Source organism: Trachurus japonicus, chromosome 12 (genome assembly GCF_045865225.1).
Source record: "Trachurus japonicus isolate A0001 chromosome 12, Traja_1.0".
Lineage (NCBI taxonomy): Eukaryota > Metazoa > Chordata > Actinopteri > Carangiformes > Carangidae > Trachurus > Trachurus japonicus.
Genome location: NC_140918.1, coordinates 9,315,328 through 9,342,285, shown reverse-complemented (window position 1 = coordinate 9,342,285; position 26,958 = coordinate 9,315,328). Strand labels below are relative to the sequence as shown.

The window sequence follows — 26,958 nt, the reverse complement described above, 5'->3', positions numbered from 1 at the left end:
TTAAACAGCCACACTGGCCTTTTGTGTCGTTTCCCTTCTGAAGACCGTTTTTGTTTTGTTTTGCTTTGCCATAAGCAGTGCTGCACGATCATGATCCCTCCTTTCTTTTTTCTCTCCGACTGGCAGTGCTTGTGTTACACGCAAACGCAAAAAAAGCGCGGATCTGCTTTTATGTAGGCGAACGCAAGCTGTCCGCTGGGAGAGGAGCAGACTGCTATGAAATTCAGCTGAAAAACATGTTTGCATGTCACCGTGTTTGCATTCGGAATCAAAGATTCATGAGCGTAGGTGTTTTTTTTACTGTAGCACACACAATCACGTCTGGTTTGTCTGTGGCGAGAGGACGCATCCACCATAAGTAAGTAAGCTCTGTCACACAAATGAATAAGAAGAAATAAAAAACACATTTTATGTGAAAATTGAACTCACAATTGACTTCCTAAAGCCTCAACGTTGTAAGTTTGATGCTTTTGCACAGTTTCACAATCAGCAGACTTGCAGGAAAAGCAGGATTTCATTGAGAGAAGAGAGAAGAGTGAGCTTCACTCCCTGGCTGTGGGTGTCGGGCCTCTTTTCCTGCGTGTTACGTGTGGGTTTCACTTTGTGTGCAGCTCATTTAGCCCCTGACTGTAACACGTATAGCGTGATGTGTTTTTAAGCCCCTTTTCCATTTAACATGCTACGCCGATTGTTCGACTATATTGCAGCACGAGCTGTCGCTGATAAGTTATGCATAACAGCGCAGTCGGGAGACGTGTCTGTGTGAAATGACATGTGACAAGGTGGATTTCGGATCACGGTCCATGCGTGCAGGAATCTCCCTTTCTTCCTGTTTCTCAGACTCTCTCTCTCTCTCTCTCTCTCTCAGACGGGCCTTAAACGCACCAAATCTTCTCTCATGGTCTCAGCACCTCACGTTATGCACCCTGGGGTTTGGTTGCATGGAGACGAGACTAAAATATTAGCCAAATTGAGTTTTTTTTCTTTTCTTTTTTCTTTTTAAGATGCCCTAATTCACTAGTTTGAAGAACACATTGTTCACATCTGAAATACAGAGGCCGACATTTGAACGCACCATGTTTTCTCACAGGCAGCAGGTTAACTCTCCTGTTATTGGCCCTGTCTGTTCCCTTCCTCCTTCCTTCCTTCCTTCCTTCCTTCCTTCCTTCCTTCCTTCCTTCCTTCCTTCCTTCCTTCCTTCCTTCCTTCCTTCCTTCCACAGTCCTTTTTTCCTTCCTTCTTTCTTTCCTTCCTTCTTTCCCTTTGTCCTTACTTCTTCTTCCTTCCTGTTTTGATCCAACTGACCTGATCTGTTCCCTATCCCTCCATCTTTCTTTCCTTCTCTTTTCCCTTCCTTCTTTCCTCCCTTCTTCCTTCCTAGAACAAATCTATCCCCTCCATCCTCTTTCCTTCCCTTTTCCCTTCCTTCCTTCCACAATCCATTTTCCCTCTCTGCCTTCCTTCTTTCCTTCCCTTCGTCTCGTCACCTGATCTGTTCCCTATCCCTCCATCTTTCTTTCCTTCTCTTTTCCCTTACTTCTTTCCTCCCTTCTTTCCCTTCTTCCTTCCTTCTTTCCACAATCCTTTTTCCTTCCTTCCTTCGTCCTTACTTCTTCCTTCCTTTTTGACCCAATTGACCCAATCTGTTCCCTCCCTCCTTCCTTCTTTCCTTCCTTCTTTCCTCCCATCTTTCCCTTTGTCCTTCCTTGACCCAGGAGGACAACAGGAGGGTTAACCTATAACTTCTGCTCTTGACTGGTTGACGTCTCCAAAGTTACTCAGTTGTTAAAATAAAGGATTTTTAACAACACCTCAGAGTGGCTCGGACCCATCAGTTTTGGACTGCCTTTTACTCTTTACCACTATTTGCACCAGGATGGTCTGCTTGCTGTGTTTTTATCTTCAGTTTTTTCTCAATCCTGTGTCCTTAAAGAGCAGCTGAGCGCTTCATCCACCCTCACCCAGGGCAGCACTCACATTTCTTCTATTGTTTTCTCAGTTGTTGATTCAGTTTGACTTCATGTTTCACTTGTGAGAGAGAGAGAGTCGCTGTGGAAGCTCATGGAGCGACAAGGACCCAGAGTTTTCTGGCCTGACGTGGTGGTGGAGGCCGGTAACGCTGCTAGAAACCCTCCGGCGGTCCTCGGTGGGCCGCGGCACGTTGACCCGGTAGTGTTGACCTCAGACAGCCTGCTGGACGGTGAAAAGACGGGAGCGGCCCTGCTGTTCTCCGGCGCCCTGCTGGCCCTGGTCGGCGTCACCTTCACCGTCACGGGCTGGCAGCATTACCACGACAACGCCGACCTGGAGTGGACGCAGCTGCTCGGCCCCGTGCTGATCTCGGCCGGGGGAACCTTCATGCTCACCAGCGTCTGCAAGTTCGGCATCGTCACCTGTCGGCCGTGCTGCTGCTGCTGCAGGCGGCGGTGGGACGACGAGGAGGAGGAGATGGAGACGGAGCAAGGCTCACAGGGACGCAGCTCGTGTTGTGTGAATCCGCCGCCGCCGATCATGTTGCACAGACACACGACGACGATGATGACGGTGTGTATTCCAGGTGGATTTGACTTCATGGCCCAGCGAGCTGTGCACCAGTTCGGCGCCGTCCACACAGCAGCAGCTCGTCCTGCTGCTGCTCGGTCTGTGGAGAACGCAGCTTTCACAGCAGGAGAAGGAGAAGGAGAAGAAGGCGGCGGCTGCTGCACACACACAGACGGAAACAGGTGATAAAGACAAACTATAAAGAACAAGCCTCTGAGAAACAATGTGGTAACCCTTTGATTTACAGGCCGCTAATTATAGTATGTGAAAATGTCAAGAAATAGCCAAGAAATAACAATTAATTGCGTAGTAATGTCAAGAAATAGCCTAGAAATAACAGTTAGTTTCATAGTAATGTCATGTTTTTCATAAATAAAGCCTCAAAAGATAACACATGTTTTTCATGCTTTGGATTTCTTGGGAAAGGCCAGACTTTTTCTCCACCAAGTCCTTGCAATTGACCGTTATTTCTGGGCTATTTCTACAGTACGCAATCAATCGTTATTTCTTGGCTATGTTTCTCAACATCACTATGAAATTGACCGTTATTTCTAGGCTATTTCTAAACATTATGATGCAATTAAAGAGGAGTTTGCCTTTGGTTATAAAAGAGTCTCATATTAATGTGGATGAATCTACGTTACCCACACTTGTTAACGGGTCCATTTTCGTTTAAATTTATCTACGACGGTATCTGGTCGTCTTCGATCCTCAGACTTTCGTTCTTGATTAATGAAAACATTCTTGGCAAATGCTTTCGCTTTCGTCCGTCTTGCACCGGTCCGAGAATTTCACCGTGCGCGCGGAGGCTCATGGGAAATGTAGGGTGAAAACACTTTGCATTCCGAAACTCCTCGTTGTCCCTTTAACTGTTATTTCTTGGCTATTTCTTGACATTATCACAAAATTAGCAGCCTGTAAATTAAAGGGTTATACCAACCATGTCTGAATCCTGCAAGGTTCCTCCATTACCTGACCATGCTGTTAGGATGAACCTGTGCTTTTATAGAACAGATACATGTTAAGTTTTGCTCAAATATGCAAATTCATGCAATGGATAAGTGCTGAGTTTGGCTTTTTACCCAGCATGCAACGCGTTTGACACCAGAGCAGCTGTAACCGGCGTGGGGAGTTAATCTATTATGTCAAATGTGAGTGTGTTTAAAAACTCACAGCTTCCCATAAAAACAGACACAGCGCGCCAGAGTTCATTTCTTATTAAACCACAAGATCTCTCTCTCCACTTGGCCCACAGGGGTTTTTTTGGCCGTCGGAGCCTCTCTCAGCTAATTATAGTGCAATTAATCTCTGTATAATAGTCAACACACTCGTATTGATTTGCTAAATTACTGTACTGGGAGCACGCAGTGTCGCGCAGCGTTGGGTTGTCACGATCTAACAAACTCAAACTGAATTATTTAGTTAAGAGGAGAAGAAAATGTTGAGAGGAGATAATCAGTTTGACATCTCGTAAAATAAAATAAGCCTCAAGTCAATGAAATGAGGACAATTAAGACCAAAATAGTCATCATCTTCTCATTAAATCCCCCTGCAGAGGTATAACGTCATATTAAAGATGTTTCAAGGAAAAGCAAACTGTGGTATTTTGACTTCATCATATTTTTCCACCTGTTCTTCTCACACAAAGCTGCGAAAAAGCTTCTTTCCACTAATTGCAAGGAGGCCGTGGATGTGAAATCCAATCAAACACCCTCTGACACACGTCCCCACTAAACAAAAAGGCTGCGTTCCATTAGTGGAAAGTTACAAGTTTTCACTTTCTTTTATTGTTTTTAGACGATTACTCCCAGCAGGTTTCCAGGAAAGTAATTCACTTTAATAAAAACAGACAGCAGGAATAATACAGTTAACCTAGGATAACTATAAACTGCTGCCCCGATCATATGAACGCATGCTTAGCTCACCAGCTCTCACTTATGTTGTCACAACTTCTGACCTGTTTCAGTATGTTTCCAGTGGTTAATGCCAAATAGAGGAACGATCAAGGGAGGAATTGCTCAACCTCAGTGTTTTCTTTTAAAGGGCAATCTGCTTCCTAAAATGTGCTTTAAGCAGAACCAATTGGGCCTGTAAACATCTGGATATTAGCCAGATCTGAGATTTCTCATTTGCCTTTAAATTCCCCTCCTACAGGACTGAGGATGGGAGACGACGAGGTGGAGAGGAGGAGGAGACCTGCTGCTCACGTCCACCTGCGTACGAAGACATCTACCCGTCCTTTAACAAACTCTCTCCACAGTGAAACGTCTTCTTCTTGCAGGCTAAAGGACGGCGACGGTCGAAATGATCTGATACGAGGCCCTGAACTTCACCAGCACAACACAAGAGGAGGAGAGTTTAGGTTTCTCTTTCCTCTCACAGCTGTTATCATGTAGAGTTACCATAATAATTATGTATGAAGTCATAAAATCCACCAAGATGAGACTCCCTGGAAGAAAACCTCATTAAAATGGAGATTTATGGACAAACTCAGCTCGATCTGAGGCCTCCAAGGTTTTTGGAAACTCTGAGATACTAAATTTACATTCAGCATAAACACACACACACGCACGTATTTATCCAGTGCTTGTTGTCTCTCAATAGCTGCACAAACCACTGTACATGCCCATTAACTGTTGGCAGAGGAAACACAGACAGACGAGGCCGGCCACTCTTGTCCCGGGAACAAACGTGGAGACAATTTGAAAAAGTTTTCTAAAAAATATTCTCTGCCGAAGACAATTAACATCAAAAGAAGAAGAATTTAAATGTAATTATGGTTATTTAATTGTTCACATATCTCCACCATCACTCATATTTGTGAGGGAGACAACAACAGCTATAATCACCATCAGCATTATCATAGTGATAATAATGACAATGATAATGGTAATAATAATAATAATATTTTGAGGATCCACTTGGATTTAGATGGAGCTCTAAACAAAATGTGGCAGTTTACTGAGGAGTTTCCTGTTGTGTTGTGTTGTGTTGTGTTTGCGGGATCAACACAAGTGAGTGTGAGTGAGTGTGAACGCACCACACGGGGGCAGACACACTGAGGAAATCGGTTCACCTTCCATCCCCGGGTCAAGTCAGGTGCTTTTACCGGGATACTACTACTACTACTACTACTACTACAACTACTACCGCTAATAATAATGAATGAAGACCAGTCTCTACCTTATTACATTAAATGAGGGACTTCTTCTTTTTTTTTTTTTTTTTTAAATCATATCTTGCGACGAGCTGCAGCTCCGCACAAACTTTCCTTCGCCTCTTTTCTCCAACTTGATCTTCATCCTCTGTTTCACTTCGCTCTGGTTTTCTCCACGTGTTTATTTATCCCGTGTTGTCTCGCGGTATCAGCACTGTTGAACTGTCCCGTCGAGAAGTGTCTAAATAAAAAAAAAACTCCCTGTCTAAACACACAACTCTACTTCTTTTTTCTTTTTTTTGTACTAATACACACACAGGTACAGTAGGCTACGTGCAGCTCCCTCACTCACACACACACACACACACACACACACACACACACACACACACACACACACACACACGCACACACACGTACACGGGAAACAAATTATTAAAACATATTTGTCAATAATTTATGAACTAATTGCGGTCTGCGTTTTTTTCCCCCTTTGTTCTCGAGTAACGTAAATTAAATCATTAAAAAATAAGGCGAAATCTATAATTGATTAAGCTTCATAGACACACACACACACACACACACACTTAAAAAAAACACACAACAATATATGTGACTTTAATGATTACATTAGCGTTATTATCTATTAAATTAACCGTCATTCATTCATTTAGTTCGAGTTTTGGCTAAAACAAAACAAAACTTTGGCCTAAATTAAAACTTTATCACCTCGCGCCAGTTCGTTTAAACACATACAATATTATAAACTATACTTGCAGCTGTAGTATATGAACATGTGAAGGTCTGGAGATGGTTATTATTAGCAGCAGCAGGAGGTGACATGTGTCTGTGCTTCTTCCTGACATCTAAACATCTTCATCTCATCTTTTTCCCTCAACGTTTAAAACACTAGTGCGCTCACACCGGAACAACTTTCTTTACATGCGTCAAAAAAAAAGGGAAAAATTCACAGCAGCAAATTTACAGAATGAAAAAAAAAAAAAAAAAAAACTGCAATCATGTCAGGAGTGAGCGGAGTGAGGAGTGAGAGGAGCGAGGACCTCCTTCAGACCTGCACCGCTTCGCCTCGTGCAGATTAGAAACCGCAGCGCAATATGACTTTCATTATTTTTACAGCACTGTAAAACGCGGGTGGCCGACAAGAGCCATTATTTCACCATCCTGGAGCATTGAGACACGAGTTATGAAAAGTATTAAGGAACAAGCTGAACGATAACAACTCCGGAATAAAACAGAGAGAGAGAATAAAAGAAAGAAAGAAGGAGAGAGGGAGAGGGAGAGGGAGGGAAAGACTGCATGGCGCACAGATCCCCGGGAGAATGAGTCCTTAATATGATATGAGCTCTGGAGGTTGAGAGTGGGTCATTATCAGTCATTTTATGGTTCATAATAATAATAAGGGAAACCGCTTTATCAGTTCCAGCTGGAGGTATTTTAAAGGGGAGAAAAAAAACTGCAACAACAATCAATTATTTGCAGTTATGTATAAAAATTATTTGGCGTCCTGATACAGAGAGGATAAAGTCCCTGCATATTAAAACTATTGAGTTAATGAGCTGAGGCTGGAGATATGAAAGCTCTCTCTTTCTCCTTCTCTCTCTTTCTGGAGGCAACAGGTGTTTTTTCACAGTCTTTATTTGTCTCTTCACTCCCTCTCTTTCACACACAATCTGTGTTTTTTTGTCACATGTTTTCCAGGATGAGCAAAGGGGCCACACTACAAAGTGGTCTGATTGTGCAGAAGGAGGCCCCTTGCTTCCTCCCCCCCCCCTTGCAGCTAAACATTTGTGGACGGATTTGGAAACTATATACATCTGAGATTGAGAGCATTTTCCTTTTGAAATCAAAAAAAAAAAAAAAAAAAAAATACCACAGGGGTCAGATAATCCCTGGAAATCATGAGTAATTAGCACTGACCTCGGCTCCGCATGCTGGCAAAGTGAGCGGACCGGGGCCCTCTTTGTGTTTGCATTGTTCCAGCACCGTACACTCCCCATATGGTGCATCGTGCATAATAGGGAAGGAGAAGAAGGGGGCCCGGGTCTGTGTGTGCAACAACTCACAAACAGCTGAGGTTGGAAGTTGGTGTTTAGTCTGTGACGGCAGCTTTTTGTTTGAAGCGACAAAAAAAAAAAAAAAAAAAGTTACAACACATTATGTCTGAGATGGAGAAACAGCAAAAGTTCATAACACACACACACACACACACACAGACGTATTGATTTAACCTCTCACTGTTCACATGTTCCACCTCTCCTGGCTGCAATCCTCTTATTTCACTCTGACAGCCTCTCATGTTATTTATTCTTTACCATGATATGTGAGAAATCATAAAATCTACATGATTTGATTTTTTACAGCAAAATGCAGCAGGATTTGTTCCATCTATAACTTTTACACAATGTTCGGCTTCACAACATTTGTTTTTTTCAAGGTTGATGTGTAATAATAATAACTGATTTATCAGATTAAAATGCATTTTATTGTTTTTATCACTATGCACGTATGTATTCTTTATTTTTATTACGTAAAAGTGTATTTTAAATGGTTGGTTGGTTCACCCAAACTGACTAAAAAGTAAATGTAGAGTTACAGTATATCTAGTGATGGAGAAGAAGAAAAAAATCAGTTTTGTTTTTTTGTGAAGCATTAGTTATTGTTTCATTATTTTGTATGTAAATGAGCTTCACTGCAACTTCTGTTCACATGAGCTAATATCAATACAATACTGATTTATATAAATGTGTTGCCATAATTCCTTTTGTTTGTTTGTTTTTTTTGCTTTTGTTTTGATATTATGTGTTAAGTTACACAAAGCTTTAGTAAACATGGAACTGCACTTATCCAACAAGCAACCAGCGCATTAAAATTAAATGTAGTTCAAATAGATGCACTTGAACTACAAACAGGTCGGGGCCACTGCAGCAGCAATGACTTCAAGTTTTCAAACTGACTATTTAAAAAAATTCAACAATAATACAACTCAACAATAACAATAGTTTTAAAAAAAAACTTCAAGTAGGCAAAAAACAAACTACTACATTTGAATAACTTGAAAGTTTTCAGATTGAACATTTAAAATAAAAGTGTGAGAATGCTAACGGCTAACACTTCGAGCTAACTGCTAAGCTACTGTTGCGCTCTCAGCTCACTCTTCTTCTTCTTCTTCTTCTACAACACATAAACTCCAGAGCAGGATCTGGATCAATGATGTCAGTTCATTCAAGAATTGATAAATTAACAATATCAATATCAGATCTGATACCAATATTGGATCGAATCCGCTCCCATCCAATAACCACGACCCCTCAGATTAATGTGGTGACCCCTTGTGGACGTCCTGACCTCTGAGGAAACCAAAACTAACAAACAAGCTTTGTGTGACAAATAAATAAATCCCAAACTCTGAGGACAACTCCAACACCAACAGATGTACATGTAAATGTGAAATTTTGAGTGGATTGACCCTTTAAATTCCCTCAGTATGTGTTTGTGTGTGTTTGTGTGTGTGTGTGAGGAGCTGGAAAAGTTTTCTCCCCGGCGACATTAAAGGACACGAGCTTCTGTCGGGGACGTTTCTTATTTTGACGGCGGAGTTCAGATCATCTGGCCAGCGTCATTCACATTTCCGTCTCGGCGAGTCGCTATGGGTGATTATTTTTAGCAGCTGAAAGTGGCTGTTTTCAAAATAAGTTCCTGACCGAATATATCAAAAGATCCCATAGTGCCACAGTGGTGGGCTCTCTCTCTGCTCTCTGCTCTCTCTCTCTCTCTCTCTCTGTGTGCCTGCTTTCATTTCACTGCATGTGTGTGTGTGTGTCTGTGTGTGTGTGTGTGTGCATGCGTTGCTACGTAAGAGCATGTGCAACTACAGGGCATGAAGACATGGGGACAAATGGATTCCATGTTTGCAGGAAAACACGCTGGAGGCACAGGAAAACTTTGTTGTTTATGAAGAACACGTGAAACCAATCAAATCTGAATTATCTTCCTGTTGTTCCAGCTTTTGTCTTTTGCAGCTTTCAGTTCGCTCGCCAGCAGTGTCACCACCCAGCGAGCAGGTCTGTGTGTGTGTCTGTGTGTGTGTCTGTGTGTCTGTGTGCACAAGGTAGAGGAGAGTTTACATGTAGTGAACTCGCATGCACCCACCAAGAGCAGACCACTGGGGTTTCTTGTCACTTTTTGGATTAAAGCCGTCACTCCTTTTTCTGTTTTTTTTTCTTCTTTTTTTTGTTTTTTTTGTTTTATTGCTCCTCGTCTGGTGGTGAAGGTGCTGAAAAATGCAAATTATCGGCTTCTTTTACTCTCACGATGCAGAGAAAACAAACATTTTCAAGATGGTTGGTTGTTTTTTTGTCTCTCTTTGTTAATTTTCCTGAGTCAGACACACACACAACAACACACACACACACACACACATATGCAAACAAAAACACAAACACACACACACACACATGCAGACATGTTTGTGAGAGCAGCGTCTAAACCTCAAGGGGATCTGATAAATTGTCAGCCCACAGGAAATGATTTGCAGACCTTCTCAGCATAATAACCCATTTACATACTCATCCTTGTGCCGGGCTGCTACACACACACACACACACACACACACACACACACACACACACACACACACACACACACACACAAACCCAATGCCACATCTCTGTAACACACACCACATGCACAGACAGTCTTACAGGTACGTGCAGTTACTTGGACTCACTCTAAACAGCTGCTAAAGTGGCTGCCTGGAAAACACACACTCATACACACACTGTCTCTCTCTCTCTCTCTCTCTCTCTCTCTCTCTCTCACACACACACACACACACACACACACACACACACCTCTGTGAGACAGCGGCTAAGACGACTGTCCTTGTCTTTCAGAGCTAATGTGGCAAAACTATCAGCTCCAATCGAGTCATTTCTCTCTTTTATTGACTGTAAGCCAGCGACTGTACGCGGCGGCCCTGATAAAGTCATCTCCCCCCCTCTCACCCCCTCTCCCCCTCTCTCCCCCTCCCTTCTCTCACCCTCTCTCACCCTGCGTCTAATAACTTTCCCATCACATTTTTTTTCTCTCTTCCCTTTACGACTGAAGCAGGTGTTCAGCTCATTGACAGAGAGCACGGCGAGGTCGGCGTTATTGGAAATAACCATATATATAATATATTATATATGTATATTACATGTGTCTTCCTGTCTGTGTGTGACGGTCACACGGCTTCGAGGACACGTCATGTGGAAAAGGAGTCAGTGTGATGATTAGATTTATGGAGAGTATATTTCATTTTGCGTTTGATAAGCGGACGGCTTTAGTGGCTCTTATGAGACTTTTATATGACTTTAACAAGTCGGAGGTTTTTAAATGTGGGATATTATATAGTGGAAGTCAATGGAGAGTTCCTGTGTCCAACATATGTTTGTATCATACAGTTGAATGAGGGTTAAAATGAAACTCAATAAGTGTCAGGAAGGTTTTTTTTTTGTTTTTTTTAATTAAAATTTTATTCACTTCACCTCAGTTTTACAGTTAATACTCAGAGTTATAACAGGTGACCTTGGGAACAGTTGGAGCAGCTTCTGGAGCTTTGATTTTTATATTATTATGCAAATATTGTATTTTATTTTCTTTATTTTATGTGTTAATATACTACAATATCTGATATAAACAGTTTAGATTGAGTAAAAGCTTCATGCTGATGTCGTGAAGTGCGTTTGAGTGCGTTGTAGTTTACACTTTCAGACAGATCAGGATCTGAGAGGATCAGAAGTTAAGTGAGATTTGATCATTTACTTTTATTACTTTTATTTAACCTGGATAATTCTCCTTTCAGGTTAGAAACCTGTTTAACTGGTCAGGACGACACCTGCACAAGAAGACGACTTAAAACCAGCTGACAACATAAGAAGCCTAAGGACAGAGAAGGTTTTGATTAATCAGATTAGATTAGATAATGAGATTAAAATGACATTAATGACTGTAAATGAAGATCCACCTATTAGATGCAACCTGCACTTAGGGTTAGTATTATATTTAGTTACACGTACTATTTATTTTTACGCCATATTATTGTAATTGTGTATTTACTTTATATTATATAAAATTTTTGTTGATTATATTTATGTTACATATAATATCATGCCTATATCTGTTGCTAGTATTATTACAGTTGACACACTGAGGCTTTGACATTTGTACATTTTCATACAATGTAATATTTTCATTTCACTCTGACAGGTCTTTGTTTTATTATCCTTTAGCTCGTCTCTGTGTTTCATAGTAATTTCATAATAGGTCCCTTTATAGAATAATAATCTTGTTGTTTTAAATGTAATGTGACTTCAAATTTCAAACCCATTGTCGATTTGAAAAAATAACACCACTAATCCTCACAGCCCCCTCGCTCTGACGGGAAGCTCGTGCTCATGTTTTGGCCTTTTTTTTCTTTCTTTTTCACTACACACACTGACACCGAACACACTGCACTGCTTTCTCTGCAGGACCTGTTTTATTATAATAATGTGGTACTTATGGGAATTACGGTGTCTCGTTACTATTTAATATAAGGCAATGAGAGAAACTGCAACGCAAAGCAAATAGTGAGAAATTATTAATGGCAAGTTTATTTACTGTTTGAACGGTGATTAATCAGTGATGTGCTCTTACACTCCGCAGATGGTGAAAGGAGCTTTCCTGCTCAGGTGAAACTGAAACTGAAAGGACAGAGACTCACTTATTTTGGCCGAGCTCGGGCCCGTAAGGATCGGTCTCCGCAGCTCCCAGGTTTCCATTCCTGCCCTGTCAGTAAATACAACAGTAAGTATAACATTTCACACTAACAGAAATTAGGAGCAAGGAGAAAAGTAAACATGGGAGAGTTTGGGAGCTGGGTATTTTGGAAAGAGAAATCCTGTGTTTGTATTAATATTTCACCTCTGGGAAAACTTCTGTCACTGACAATTTAAAGGGCGTGCAGCCAACATTATGTCAATTTGCTGTTACGGGGGTATTTATGACTTTATTGAATTAGGGCAGAAAGTCTGCGGTGGGTCGAGGTTTTCTTGGGGGGAAGCGAAGAAGGAGAAGGAGGAGGAGGAGAGAGAAAGAGAGACAGGGAAAAAGAAAAAGAAAAAGGGCCAGTTTGGAGCGAGGACGGAAAATCGGGACTTATTTTTGTTTCAAATGTGTTTCCGACCACATATGGTCCTTGTTTTGGCCTATATACCAAGAATCTCAGAGGTGACCCGTGACCCCCGGCTCCTCAGACTGACATGATTTTGGCTGTCTCGCTCCGAGTTCAGTTCGACCCCCGTGTCCCCCGAAGTTCAAGGGTCACCTCCAGGGAGCAGCAAATTAACCCAATGTGTCAAAGCTGGCATGACACCATGTTCAGCCGAGCTCTGCTGTTTAAATATTCTTCTCCTCTTTTCCACTTGCATGCATTTGATGTTAAGCCGTCTCTTGTCCTGTCTTTTTTTCTTTTTCTTTTTCTCCTTCTTCTTCTTGTTCTTCTTTTTGTGGGTTATTTTAAATTCTACCTCTCTTCAAAGTTTATGGTGTGTGACTAATTTTCCCCCTTTTAACCTCCCCTCATCCTTTTCTGTTGAAATCCCACCCCTCTACACACCAATCACTTCTCCCCAGTTCTCCTGTGTCTCTTTCTCTCCTCTGACATCTTCTTCCTTTTCTTTTTGGGCAGGAGCTCTGTTGTCTGATCTTCTCTCTCTCTTCTCTCTGTCTCTCTCACCATTTCTGTCTCAGCCCAAATCCTCCTCTCCCTCTTACTCTCTCTCTCTCTCTCTCTCTCTCTCTCTGTGTCTCTCCCTGCGGTTAAAGACGTTTCAGTTCAGCTGTCACAAATTATGTTCGCCTGCCCAGCTGTCAAAACAGGGGGGTGTCCCTTTCATTCCACCTCACATACTACGAAAGGAGATGGGAGGGAGGAGGGCTTTAACGCTCGTGTTTGGACACAAGCAATTATCTCTAATTATTGTTTTTCTTTTCAGTTTTCCTGTCCCGATGGAGGTCCGACGAGACGAACATGCAATAATCCGCTCCAGTCGTCCAGGATCAGCGGGCCTCGGGAGTCCAGGCTCGGTCCTGGGACTCTGTGGCTTTCATCTCAATGTGAGTCAGGAGTTGATTCAAACATGGAGTGATGGGAGAATTAACCCCTGGGACCCAGCTTTCAATGGGCTCAGCTAAGAGATTATATGTGTTGATGGCAGGCTTTTATATGCACTGGGCTTTCAAAACCTCAGCTGTTAAATCAAGGCACCGCTGTCGGGATCTTCACCTTTACGTCTTTAGTGTGTGCGACTGTGCGTACCCCCTCTTCTCTTCTCTTCTCTTCTCTTCTCCCTCCTGGCACCTCGCGTTTTTTTCTTTGCAGCCCTGAAACTGTGCGTGAGATGAGACAGAGTCACATTTCCTCTGAAGTGCCAAATGACACGGCCCACAACTTCACAAATTACACCGTACATGTTCAGAGCCGAAGGACTCTCATCAGGCTGCCACTGGGAGTTTATGTTCGATGTGCAGCTTCAGATTCCCATGACCGTCCCTGAGCCTCTGGGATTCAAACTCTCTCCGGTGCATGTGCACACACACACACACACACACACACACACACACACACATAAACATGAGCGTCTGAACAGCAGCATTGCAGATGACGTCAGACGAGACTGGATCATCCTCGAGATTGTAATTAATTTGAGTTTGAAGCTGGCATCCTTGGTGGTCCTCGCAAAAAAAAAAAAAGGAACAAAAAGAAAAATCCTGTCCGCCTTCGCAGACTTGTACAACATGTTGCACGCATCCTTTGGTTTCCAGCAGGCACGCGAAACCCGACGGATGTTTTGGCAAAACAAAAAAGCCGCACGTACTGTACTCGAATATGAGTGACAGGAATGATGTCAAAGAGAGAGAGAGATGCAGAACAAAAGAGTTAAAGTAGCCGCAACACAGACACACACACACACACACACACACACATTGGAAAACAGGCAGTTGCAGGTTTGTGTTTCGGTGTCTGGCTCAGTCACTTCACCTCTATCACACGTTCCCAGTCTTGGAAACTCTCACTGTGAGTTCATTTCAGTGGAAACTCTGGAGGGGAAAAAGAAAGTAAAAAAAAAAATCCATGCGAATATTACGTGTAAAAGATCAACTTCACGCCGTAAAAAATGTAAACTGTCTTGACACCGCTGACATTTCAGGGACCGGGCAGCTCTCACAGCTTCATGCTTCTGTTGCACGTCCACTTTTATTATTTAACTTCTCCATTAAAAAAACAAGTCAATGGTACAAATTCTGCACAAAATCTGAAATCTTACCGTCCAGTTCACAACAGAACTAGCTCTATGCTATGCTAACTAATGCACCGTCCTGCTGCCTGCCTACCCATGATGCATTGTGCTTTTCAGAAATCCAGCTAGTATGAGAAAGGCAGAGCGGCCCGTTAGCTCATTGATGTGCGGTTTCATGGCCAAAATCTTGAAGGCGATCACCACGACCGACCCAAACCTCATGCGGCATTTTGCTCATATACAGTGAGTGTTTGAATGTAATGCACATCACGCAGACGCAGACCACCGAGGTAAGTATATATGCTACGTTCACACATGTAAGGGTGTACGCTGCTTTTAGTGTGGAATAATTTTGCCTCTGTAAAAGTCATCTGTGTCACTGAAAACCACTAAAACGAGCTCTACCTCATTGAGTTATGAGCTTTCCATGTGCTTGATGGACTGAGACCTTAATCCTCCCTGCTGGGTCTTTTCTTTTTCCCTATGGAGCCAAAATGGCATTCAAGGAGCAAGTGCTTGATGGACACTTATATAGGGCAACTGATTATTTGGTGAAAATGTGAAAAAAAAAAACTTTATTTGAATCCCAATAAGCTGCTGTTTATTCATCTTTAGATTCTACGGTGGCCCAGAGGGCTCAACACGCTGCAACTTTACAGTAAGAAAATAAGCTGCAAATTCAAGAAACGTCTTCATCAATTTGACAACGAATGGGGCAATAAATAAATATAATCACTTCATGTGTAAAATATATACAAATTTATTTAATCCTACAACAACAAAAACATGCCATGAAGACGTAATCCTGACTACATCAGCCTGGGTTTGAGTTCAACCTATTGCCCTTTGTGCCATATCATCCTCTCTCTCTCTCCCTGATGTCTCTATCTATTTATAACTGTTGAAATTAAAGCAAGAATGACTTGAAAAGGAAAATAAAACTACAGAGAAACACTTTTTATTCAATGCTTTCACTTAAAACATCAAAATTGTGCATTAAAAACAACTAAAATACCGGCTCATCGGTTTTTTGTGTCCCATGGAAACACTTATGTTGGGTTGTGCTTCTCTTTGCAGCACGTGTATCGTCAGATTGATGAAGACATTTTTTGAATTTGCAACATATTTATCTATTTGCGTTTCCTTACGTTACAACGTGTTGAACTCAGGGCCACCATAACAGCTTTATTGGATATATTTTGGGTTGCACATAACCTACTATAGTAAAACAAGTTAGCAAACAGATGCAGGGCAATCTTAGCATAGATGCTACCGGTCCGGAATGGTGCAGTGAATTTATCTGAGCTTTTATTTTGAAAATATTAAGAACGAGCAGGCCGTACGTAAATCCAAAACTTAAAGGGATACGCCAACTTTTTTTTTTCCATGTCTTGCCTCACTCCAGAGTCCATGACCAGCATATAGACACCATCCTTTCGACTGTGCGTGCAGTAACAAGGGAGATATGGGCAGAGCTGGTGCACCGCTAATTAGCTTAGCTCAAACACTGGAAGTGCATAGGTAGTGTTAGCCTGCCTCCTACCCGATCCAAAATCATCAGTCAGAAGCTGATTTCATTTTAGCTCTAAACTCTGTAAATATATCACTTGATCGACATTTCAAACATTTTCAGGCGAGAAAGTAGCCGTTTAGATCAACAGTGCCTGTCGGTTTCCGTTTAGAGTTGCTGAAGAGTTTCTCTGATGACTTTAGGTGGAGGCAGGCTAACACTACGCACTTCCAGCGTTTGAGCTAAGCTAATTAGCGGTGCGCCAGCTCTGCCCGTACTGCACGCACAGTCAAAAGGATGTTGTCTATCTGCTTGTCATGGACTCGGGAGTGAGGCAAGACACACACAAAAATGTTGGCGTATCCCTTTAACACTTAAGTTTTGCAGAGCTGTGGGAAACCGCAAAGTTAGACTGCTATAAGTCTCTAGCTTTGTTGCTACTCAACTGGCAACCTAAACAAGCGGTCATGTGATCCATTAGTGATACAAAATATTGATTAAGGCCGCTTTGATGCGCGAAACAAAGATAAACAGAGCATTCTTCTCTTGTTTTGTCAGTCTTAATACCCCACACACATTCTCTCAGGTCATCGCCCATGTGATGCTCAGTGTTGTGCTCCTTTTCTTACCCCTCCTCCCCATCCCCATCCCATCACATTGTCCCAAAGGTGGCACCTCTTGGCTGGTGTCACATCCACCCCCCTGCCTCCCCCTCCTCTAATTCCTCCCTCCTACGGTCTGATCCACCCTGGTTTTGTGTCCCGAGTCTATAGTGGAGACATTACATGGCAAATCTCCATTGTCCAGCCTCGGGCCCTGCGTGTAATCTCTCTTGTCAAAGGGAATATTCAGCGATTAGCCCCCCACAAATTACAAGGGGTGATCAATGTGTCTGTTCAGCCCTCATTAACTGCTAACAGGGCTTCATCAGAACCACCCACACTACCGGGACCTTCAACCTCTCACCCCTGACACCTGGGACTTTCCCTGAGCACAGAGTCCGACGAACTTCTTTCTATTTGTGTCTTCTTCCTGCAGGCGTCTGAATGAATGAATGAATGAATGAATGAGACCGGGGGAGTGATTACAGCGTTGTGGTGGTTGTAGTGTTGAAAGAAGATGATAAAAAAGATCCGCGGGCATCAAAGTGGCATCGTAGTAGTCGTAATGAGCGGCCCTGTCGTCACGCTGCTCGCCCGTTGCTCCATCTTTAGAAGAAAATGCAAGGAGAGGTGTCATTCGGTGTCACGACAGGCCCTCCTATGTGTTATCACTGGACCACCCATCGGTTACATGTGTTGGACAAACAGAAGAGTTTCACAGAGGAGCTTCGTTCTTAGGTGTAATATCTAGCAGATGGGGGCCAGAGTGGGGTCGTCCATGATGCTGCTGCTGCTGCTGCTGGTCAACTGGTCATTTCTCCCAGCCCCATTAACCACCTGGGATCGGTATGTTTTGTCAGCTTTTCCCAAGTTTTAGGTTTCATTTTCGCTGTGCTTTGAAATCAAACACGCCCGTCCGTCCCACACACACACACACACACACAGAGAAACAAAGCTTTCCCTGACAAACACACATGAACTAAATACATGTGTGTGTGCCATGAAGTCTGGCCCAACCACCTCACACACATACAGTACATGCATCTGTACACAAATATACATGCAGACGCACACGATGCATGCGTGCTTTCATACACACAGACGAAGATATTTTCAGACGCCGTCCGTCCGTCTCTCTGTCGGTTTGTCAGATGTTCGATCCGCCCAGACTGAAATATCTCAACATCACCCACATGGATTGTCATTATAAAGTACCTACGGTCGTTCCAGGTTCTGAAACCACTGCACATGCAGATTGTCATGAAATTTAGTAAACTTCTGCATTGTCTGACTTTGTCTTTCCAAATAAGCAGCTAAAAGACCGTGAAATTGCTTTTTTTGACACAATTTCCTGACGGATTTGGATTTCTTGAGGGTCTGTTTAGGCTGGCTTCACATGAGACGATTTTTAGCTTTACCAAATTTCACGGCAATCCGTACAACGGCTTTTTTGAGATTTGGCTCGATTCAAGGTTTGTCGTGAATGATTATTTATCCAAAACAATCCCCAAGTGTGTTATTATTTTACTCCTCTCGATTGAGTTGGAGCCTCCATAGTCTCAAATTCCAGATCGGGCCGCCTCTGACAAAGAAAACCTGCAACAACCGATGAGAGTCACTAACTTTGTGTTGCTACTTTTACAAATCACAATTATATGGCAGCTATGACCGGATCCTACTGGAACCATGGCAACAACACAAGTGTGTTTAAGTTAAGGTATCTAAAGCAACACATACCATAATAATAGAGGTTCAAGGTGAAGGTGTGGCAGCGTATTTGTTTTTCTTGTTGTAATCAGATTTGATCACGTGAGTTTCTGTGAGATCTCGTGTCTGGGGAGTCTCCACTGTGAAACCATTACTACAGACAGCAGGTGTGTGGTCTCACGGTCCGAGTGTGTGTGTGTGTGTGTGTGTGTGTGTGTGTGTGTGTGTGTGTGTGTGTGTGTGTGTGTGTGTGTGTGTTTGGAGGATTATAATGTTAAAAATCAGATGAAACTGTCCTCATGTCCTTAGGTTTCCAATGGTTTTAAAATCGGTTAAAGGGACAACGAGGAGTTTGTATTTAGTTATAGAAAAATCTCACATTTATGTGGATGAATCTACATTACCCACACTTGTTAATGTGTCCATTTCGTATTTAGACAAATTAATGAAAAACTGCTGATCTAAACGGCTATTTTCTTGCCTAAAATGTTTGAAATGTTGATAAAGTGATATATTTACAGAGTTTAGAGCTAAAATGAATGATTTCGGCTTGGGTAGGAGGCAGGCTAACACTACCTATGCACTTCCAGCGTTTGAGCTAAGCTAATTAGCGGTGCGCCAGCTCTGCCCATATCTCCCTTGTTACTGCACGCACAGTCGAACGGATGGTGTCTATCTGCTGGTCATGGACTCGGGAGTGAGGCAAGACACGAAAAAAAAAATGTTGGCGTATCCCTTTAAGATTTGATCATGTGTAGCCCAACAGACTTCACAGTACTAATCTAGAAATTGATTTTTTCTTTTTGCACAGTGTACAGTAAGGATTGTGTGCAGTGACCCTGCAGGTGCAGAACACGCTGCTCATCTTAAAGTGTCTTTCTTTTGGAGAAAAAAAAAAAAACGTGTAGAAACTCAAGAAGAAATGTGTCTGGAAACTCAAGAGTTCATGAGGGGAACATGCAGCGAGATAGACTGATCATGTTATAAAGCCACACACACTCTGAACCCACATGTGAAGGTCTCTCCCTCTCTCCCTCTCTCTCTCTCTCTCTCTCTCTCTTTCTTTTTTTTTGTGCTCCTGCCAGCGAATTAAAGACTTGAAGTGATAAGTGCAGAGATCTTTCAGGGATGAAAGAGGAGCTCGTTGCCACTTTTCCTCCCAAAAGAACTGCATCAGCTGCAACATCTTAAAAAGTCACCTTTCATCCTGTCGGGAGCGATCACTGCCGAGAGTTCAACTATGATAAGACATGAAAAACACAAAGGAAACCGATACTCCTCAGAGTCCAGACTGCACCGGCTTTTATTCTCAAATGTTGAAAACCAATTTAGTAAAAAAGAAAAAAGAAAGAAACGCTAATCATTATCAGATGTAGAGCTGCTCTAATAAGTTCACTTCACACTTCACTCCAAAATCATGTCCTTCTTTTATGCTCTAACTCACTCGGTCGAAGAAATGTGACATTTCTCAAAGCGTCTGACAAATATCTACAAATGTTACAAAGAAGGCCGTATTTTTTTTACCACTCTGCGCTCCATCGTTGCACTCTGTCATTGAGTCGAGCTGAAGTGGAGGCAGTGAAATCTAATCTGAGCGGGACGGTTTGCATGTAAATCTGCCACTAACAATGGCAACATTTCATCTTTCATGGCTGCAGATATTTATTAGGCTGTCAGCGAGCGAGTGCGAGGCCTTCTCTCACTCTCGCTGCTGCTGCTGCTGCTGCTGCTTTATCATTCAATCGGCTCAGAAGCCCTTTTTTTTTTTAAAGCATGTCCCTTTAATTATGGTTTCCTTTGTAGCAACGTGTTCAAAGTTGGAGCGGAGATGGAGCTGCAGGAGGACGAGGACATTACATGATAATCGTTAATGGAAGCCGTTGATTTATTTAGACGTGATGGTGTTTGATTCACTGCGTGTAGGGACACATGTTTTCCACACTATGTGAATCCCCCTCATGGGCTACAAGGTGATTTCTCAGAGACCATATTGACAGTGTTGTATTGTCTTGTTCCACCATATTAAAAAACATCAGCCTTTCAGCACCAAACACATTGATTCATAACATCCCGTCTGATTGATTTCTCATTGTTTTGTGCGCCTCTGATCGTGTGTGTGTGAAGCGTCTGCAGATTTAACACACATGGTGATGCTTTCACTGTCCTCATTGGAGGTTATGTGGCTCTATTGTGTTGCTTGACAACATATGTCTCCTGTTTCCGCTGGGTGAGTGGATTCAGGTTGGGATTTTTTATTTTTTTCTCCCCGGTAACAGATGATGCTTCTGTAGGATTCAAGATTTTTTAGGTTTTTTTACCGCTGGGCCTCTGGATCTGCTGTACCTGACACTTTTATAACCTGGCGACATGTTGTTGCACCTTCTTAGACTAGTAGGATTTTATCAATGGAGGTTTGTATGAACAGAACGATGGCAAGCCATTTTAACATTTAAAAGCCAGACTGGAAATGTGTTGCAAATATCTGTAATTCAGTTGTGCCTATAGTCAAGAAGAACATTTCAGATATCCACAATTACATTCTTCCAAAGACAAACGACATCACTTTTGCCATTCATGTGTATGGGGTTTGTCATTACAGATATCTACAATTCAGTTGCAGATATCCGCTATGTGAATTACGGATATCTGTAACTGAATTACGACTAGTACTAATTCCAGTTTGAGATATCTTTAATTCACCTCAATTAAAGATATCTACATGTCCCTTTTCAGATATCTTAAATTAAGTTCAGAAAGATTCAGGAGGTCTTTTGTACCTGGTGCAGTGAAGTTTTTTAATGAACATTGTTGTTGATTGTTTTCTGTTGTGTGCTATGCTAAGTAATGCATTGCACTGCACTTATTGTACTGCCTGAGTTGCCAATGCTTGTCATGTTGTAGGATTGTGTGTTTACAGAGTGACAATCAATTTCCCTTCACAGGGATTAATAAAGTAAACCAACCAACCAATCAAGTTTTCACTAGTAGATATCTCAAAATGGAATTAGGGATAGTCGTAATTCAGCAGATATCCGTAATTCACATAGCGGATATCTGCAACTGAGTTGTAGATATCTGTAATGACAAACCCCATACACATGAATGGCAAAAGTGACATCATTTGTCCTTGGAAGAATGTAATTGTGGATATCTGAAATGTTCTTTTTGACTATAGGCACAACTGAATTACAGATATCTTGAATGAAAAACCCAACTATTCAAAATGTAATTACGACAAGTCAGAAAGACGTTGTTGAGATCTACAATGTTAATCCTGGATAGTCAAACTTATCTTTTAAATGTTAAATCCGCTTGCCATACAGAACTGGATCTGATTACATTTGATTAGAAGTTCTGCTGTGCTGATACTGACCTGCTTTCCACTTTCCACCGGTACCGTGCTGCATGCAGACTTTGTTGATGCCTTCACGTCACGAAGAACTCGCTGCAGCTCAGCTCTGATGGCGAACAGCTTCACCCCTCTGGCTGGGAAACATCGTCCTCTTCATCACTGTCACAACAACACACAGAATGAATGATTTTCCTCTCCGAATCCTCTGGAGCTCATTGTTTGAGCGCGTCTCTCACAAATACAGTATGTTCGCAAAAACATTTCAGGAAAAACAGCTTCTGAAGTAGAAGAATTTTAAAACCACACACTGGATCGAGGGGAGAAAACTCGCAGGCCAAAACTTCAGTTGCATCTGGGTTTTCTCACTTTTTTTTTTACCCCATGCATTTGGGTTTTTCAGCTACCTACTGTGATTGGACGCTTGCCCTGGATTTGACCTACTGAACTGAACTCAGCGTATGTGCTATGTAAAAGCAGCATTAAATTAAAAAGTGTCCAACTCAACATATCATTTTAAAATATATTATTGCATCCAAACTGTGCATACAAGCTTATAAAAGCACCATTAACATATAAAGGTTTGAACCCAACTCCCAGGCATCATGTGAGGCGGTTCTCCGCCATCATGAGCCTCATTTTCTCAACCAGAAAATTAAAAAAAAGAAAAAACGAAATTGTAGCTGCATTCATCTTTACATGTGTGTGGTTGGACTCAGATGATTGCAACATGTTGGCTTCTCTCTGCTCATGAGAAACTTTGTTAAGAACCATATCCTGGGTGTCTGCGTTGAGCTGAGGACCACCACCACACTTGAAGACCCCCACACACACACACACGACTCCAAATCTCTGCTCTGCTCCCATATTGATTATTTCCATAAAATGTTATTATGGAGCTAATTGTGCTCCTGTACTTCAGATCAGATTGCCAGCGTATGAAAGTCAATAAAATGTGGTATTTGCGGGCTTGAGGATAAATCCACTACGACGTGAGTGATCTAACAGCCCCTCTCACTTATTAACTAGACTGTGTGGCCTTTTTTTTTTGTGCGATTTGAAATTTTTCAACGTGATTTGTGTCGAGCATTGCGAAACCTCCTGGCTGAGAAAATGATCGATTTTACCCCCATAGCAAGGGCGTGTGAGAGTCTCTTTAAGCCAAAAATGTGCGCAGAGTAAATGGTTATGGTGCAGCACAAGTAGTTAATGCTCACTTAACTGAGCCAGGCAGCAAAAGTAGATAAAAGTGTCGATTACTAGAAGTATTATTTGAAAAAGTAGCCTGCAGGCGTAAAGTGGATAAAAAGATAAAAGTTTATAATCACCAAGAACCATTATCTGTATGATTCATGATGAAAGTGCTCGGCGAACTCGGAAGAATTTTACTACATCCTCTATTGGTATAGAGAGAAGTTAGTGTTGGTGTATATTGCAGGCCAGCTGTGCAGTGCGCTGCTCTGATGAAGATATTGCACAGTAAACAGTTCCAGCCTCCTCCTCCTCCTCCTCCTCCTCCTCCTCCTCCTGGAGCTGGAGATTGCTGCATTAAAATGGCACAGAGAATGTGAAGCAGTGCGCGCCCCAGCTGAGAGCCACTGCTATCAGATGTAGGGCGCAAAACCGCAGAGTGTGGGACCATGTGGGGGCAGACCACCCATGAGTGTGCTTGCCTCTCCCCCCAGTTCAGTTTTTTTTTTTCTTCTTTCCCCCTGGCTGCAGCTGGAAGATACACAATGCTGGAGCATGGGAACCGAGCGGCAGCCATCATCGGCCGTGGAGCTGCTCCTTAAACTGGGGATATTTTTGGGTTCAGCAAATGAGAAAGGTCTCACTCGGCTTTCACTGGTGCATGCACAGGTTTTTTAGGTTTTTTTTTCTTTTTTTTCCTCTCTCCTCCCTTCTGTCTGATGCTGCTCTGAGTCTTTATTTGTTTAAGGAAGGGTCCTCGGAGAGAGTTTCAGACATGAGCTGTTGAAACCGATGCAGCCTGGAACCGAGATAGGAGATAGAAATGAAACAGTTTCAGTGTCCAATTTAAACAAAACACTTTCTTTTTTTTAAGCAAATTTTATTCATTGACGGTCGAATCGAATAAAAGATGAAAGGTGCGTTTTGAAGGTCAGTTTCGGCAGAGCTGACTCAGCAATCAGCATGATTGAATAGTTGATTTCACATTAAAGAAATGTTTCATCTATAATAACTCATCCACCGATCACATTCCTGCTTGACAACCATAACCGTTTGATCACAGCCTCCTACACCCTCTGACACTTTCAACAGTGTTAAAAAAAAAGAAAAAAAAAAAGTTTTTTGTTAAAAACGTTGAAACCCAAAGCCGAAGCGTTCAGCTGGGATGTTTAGGTTAAGTAACCCCCTGGGTTAATAAACCAAACAAAGGTAAACCATGCAAAATGGCCACAATGAAAGCCAGGCTAAGTAAATGAAGCAGAGTTTACAAGATACAAGGAGGTTGGGGCTGCATGCGTGAAACTTTAATGTGAAACAGGTGATGAATGTGTTTTTACTCTAATAAAGAGGCTCCGAGGGAGAATCCTGGTGAAGAGAAGATTATTGAAAAATCACATTACAAACCCATGTGTAGGGAAGTGTAATGCACTCGGTTGCAGCACATCAGCGTGTCCTGTTGTGAGTGATATCACAGCAATAGCCTGTAGATGTTATCGTCGCCGTATCATTCGATCAGATATCATGGCTTTGGTAGGAGTCTTTGTGGATTACATTATGTTAGGTCACTAAATTGTTCGCTAAGTCTCAGCCGGCCATTAAAAGCATGAAGCTAAACCAAAGCCCGGAGCTCATGGCTTGATTTATATCTTATCTGAGAGATTGTCCGTGGAGTCTTGTGAGAGTTTGTCTTCACTTTAGGTGAGTTATTGCGTTCAGGTTTTACCCTTTTCATTTTCGGTCGGGGGAACAAACACAGCGCGTGGAGCAACTCCAGAGAAAATATGAACCCCAAGAACAACAAAAGGGTTCTTTTTAACTTCTTCAAACCACATCTCCCAATAAAAGCTGAACAAACATACCCTGCCACTTGTGAGCGGCTGCTGTCCAGCGAGTTTCACAGAAAAAGGGCTCGCTTTCAAAAGGGGGGGCTTATGGGCCTAATGAAAACTTCACCTTAACTGAAATAATAAAAAGCACACCACCCAAACACTGGCGATTTGTTCCTCCAGGGTGGTGTTTTCTCGGGGCCTCGGCTCGTCGCTCCACAGAAGTCGGTGCACGTTTGAAAGGTTTTCAAGCCCGGGGTCTGTGTTTTGTGGCCTGACGATTCTTTTAGGGGAGTAATGGGACTTAGATTTAAAAGATAGACAATGTGCCATGAACTGCAGCAAACCGCATTGTTGTTGGATCTCTATAACAAAACCCAATGGCAGCGATGGAGGGGGGGGGGTTGCAGACTTCGGGGCCCACTCTGTGACCAAACCGGGGTGACCGCTGTCCCCAACCAGCTCCTCCCGCAGCAAGACAAAGCGAGGTTTAACAGTGGTATGAAAAAGAGTGGCCTGTGAATGGTTACTGTTCAATTTGTATTTGGTTCCCCACTGGTCGCAGCGCTGAGATCAGAGCCCGAAAGTGAAAACACATGTCGAGGGTCAGCAGGATCAGAGGACCACCACACACACGCCAGAGAGAGACGGAAAAAGGCAATGGGAACTTATGTGAAGAAATGGATTGAATAAACAGAGTCTGCAATCGCCTGCACCCTATTATCCTATAATTTACACTGCATGGGAGCTTGGAAACGCCAGGCCGTTAGAGACGACCATTGGTTTTCGCCGAGAAGTGGCGTGCCACGCCTCATGCCAATCAAAAGGGCCCGGAATTATAGTCAAAGACAAGTTTTGAATTCTTTCAGGCTTAATGTGTTTGTTTTAAATATCCCAGGGAAATTATTACATCAGCGGTGAGCAATGTCTCCAGAAACAGCCGGCCGCTTTGAAGTTTTCAGCAGCAAAACATACATTTAATTACATAATAACTCTGAAAATTGTATTTGTACAATCAATAGTGAGGATTAAATGTGGAAGTATGAGATTGGGGCTAAAAAATTGGCCGTACCATGACAAAACAAACTTCAGAGGGAGGGAAGGCCAAGAAAATAACTAGAGATGAAGAATTAGACTGTTGGTTTGGCGCTCAGCATCACCTCCTCCTCCTCCTCCTCCTCCTCCTCCTCCTCCTCCTCCTCACTCCTGATGAATGTCAGCTCACTTCTTCCACCTCGCTTTAATTACCGCTCCGTGCACTCCGTCCCCCTCCAGTCCAGCACGGAGCGAGCGCCAGTGAGCTCAACAGTAGTGAAAACATTTCTCCACTCTCTTGAAAGATGTCCGATATATATGTATACTGTATTCTTCCAGGACGATTCCTGCTGCCAATTACACTCTGGAGCGAGGGTGCAATCGTTCATCTGCTAAACAACAAACCAATGCGAGGAAGCCGGGTGTTATTATCACAGCGCTGTACCGGGGTCGCTCTCCTCCATATAGCTACAACGCATGCAGGGGCGAAAGCACGAATAGCACGAATGTGACATCAGTGTTTGCAAAGAAAACAGCTGATCCACTTTGATTAACTGTTGTGATTTAATTACATGGAGAGTTAGAAAACCTGGCATCGCATGGCCAAACATTGTCAGTGAGCATTAGGAGGTTCCTGCATAACATGGGTGAAAAGACAAGGAGTGTTAGTGCTTTTATAAACAATAGAGGAAGGAAAAA

General features: G+C 42.6%; 1 protein-coding gene across 1 annotated transcript; it reads left to right on the top strand.

The window, feature by feature from the left end:
* The first annotated feature begins 2,061 nt into the window (after positions 1–2,061).
* tmem174 (transmembrane protein 174) lies at positions 2,062–4,804 on the top strand. The gene is made up of 2 exons (XM_085794315.1): positions 2,062–2,639; positions 4,696–4,804. The coding sequence occupies exons 1-2, from the start codon at positions 2,062–2,064 to the stop codon at positions 4,802–4,804; spliced, it is 687 nt and encodes a 228-aa protein (XP_085650441.1).
* The last annotated feature ends 22,154 nt before the right edge of the window (positions 4,805–26,958 follow it).

What these genes read in the sequence shown, in the direction of transcription:
- tmem174 (XM_085794315.1), top strand. Translation starts at nt 2,062, where the DNA reads ATGGAGCGACAAGGACCCAGAGTTTTCTGGCCTGACGTGGTGGTGGAG. An exon ending in GCTCGTCCTGCTGCTGCTCG is followed by an intron (nt 2,640 to 4,695) that starts GTCTGTGGAGAA and finishes CCCCTCCTACAG; the next exon opens with GACTGAGGATGGGAGACGAC.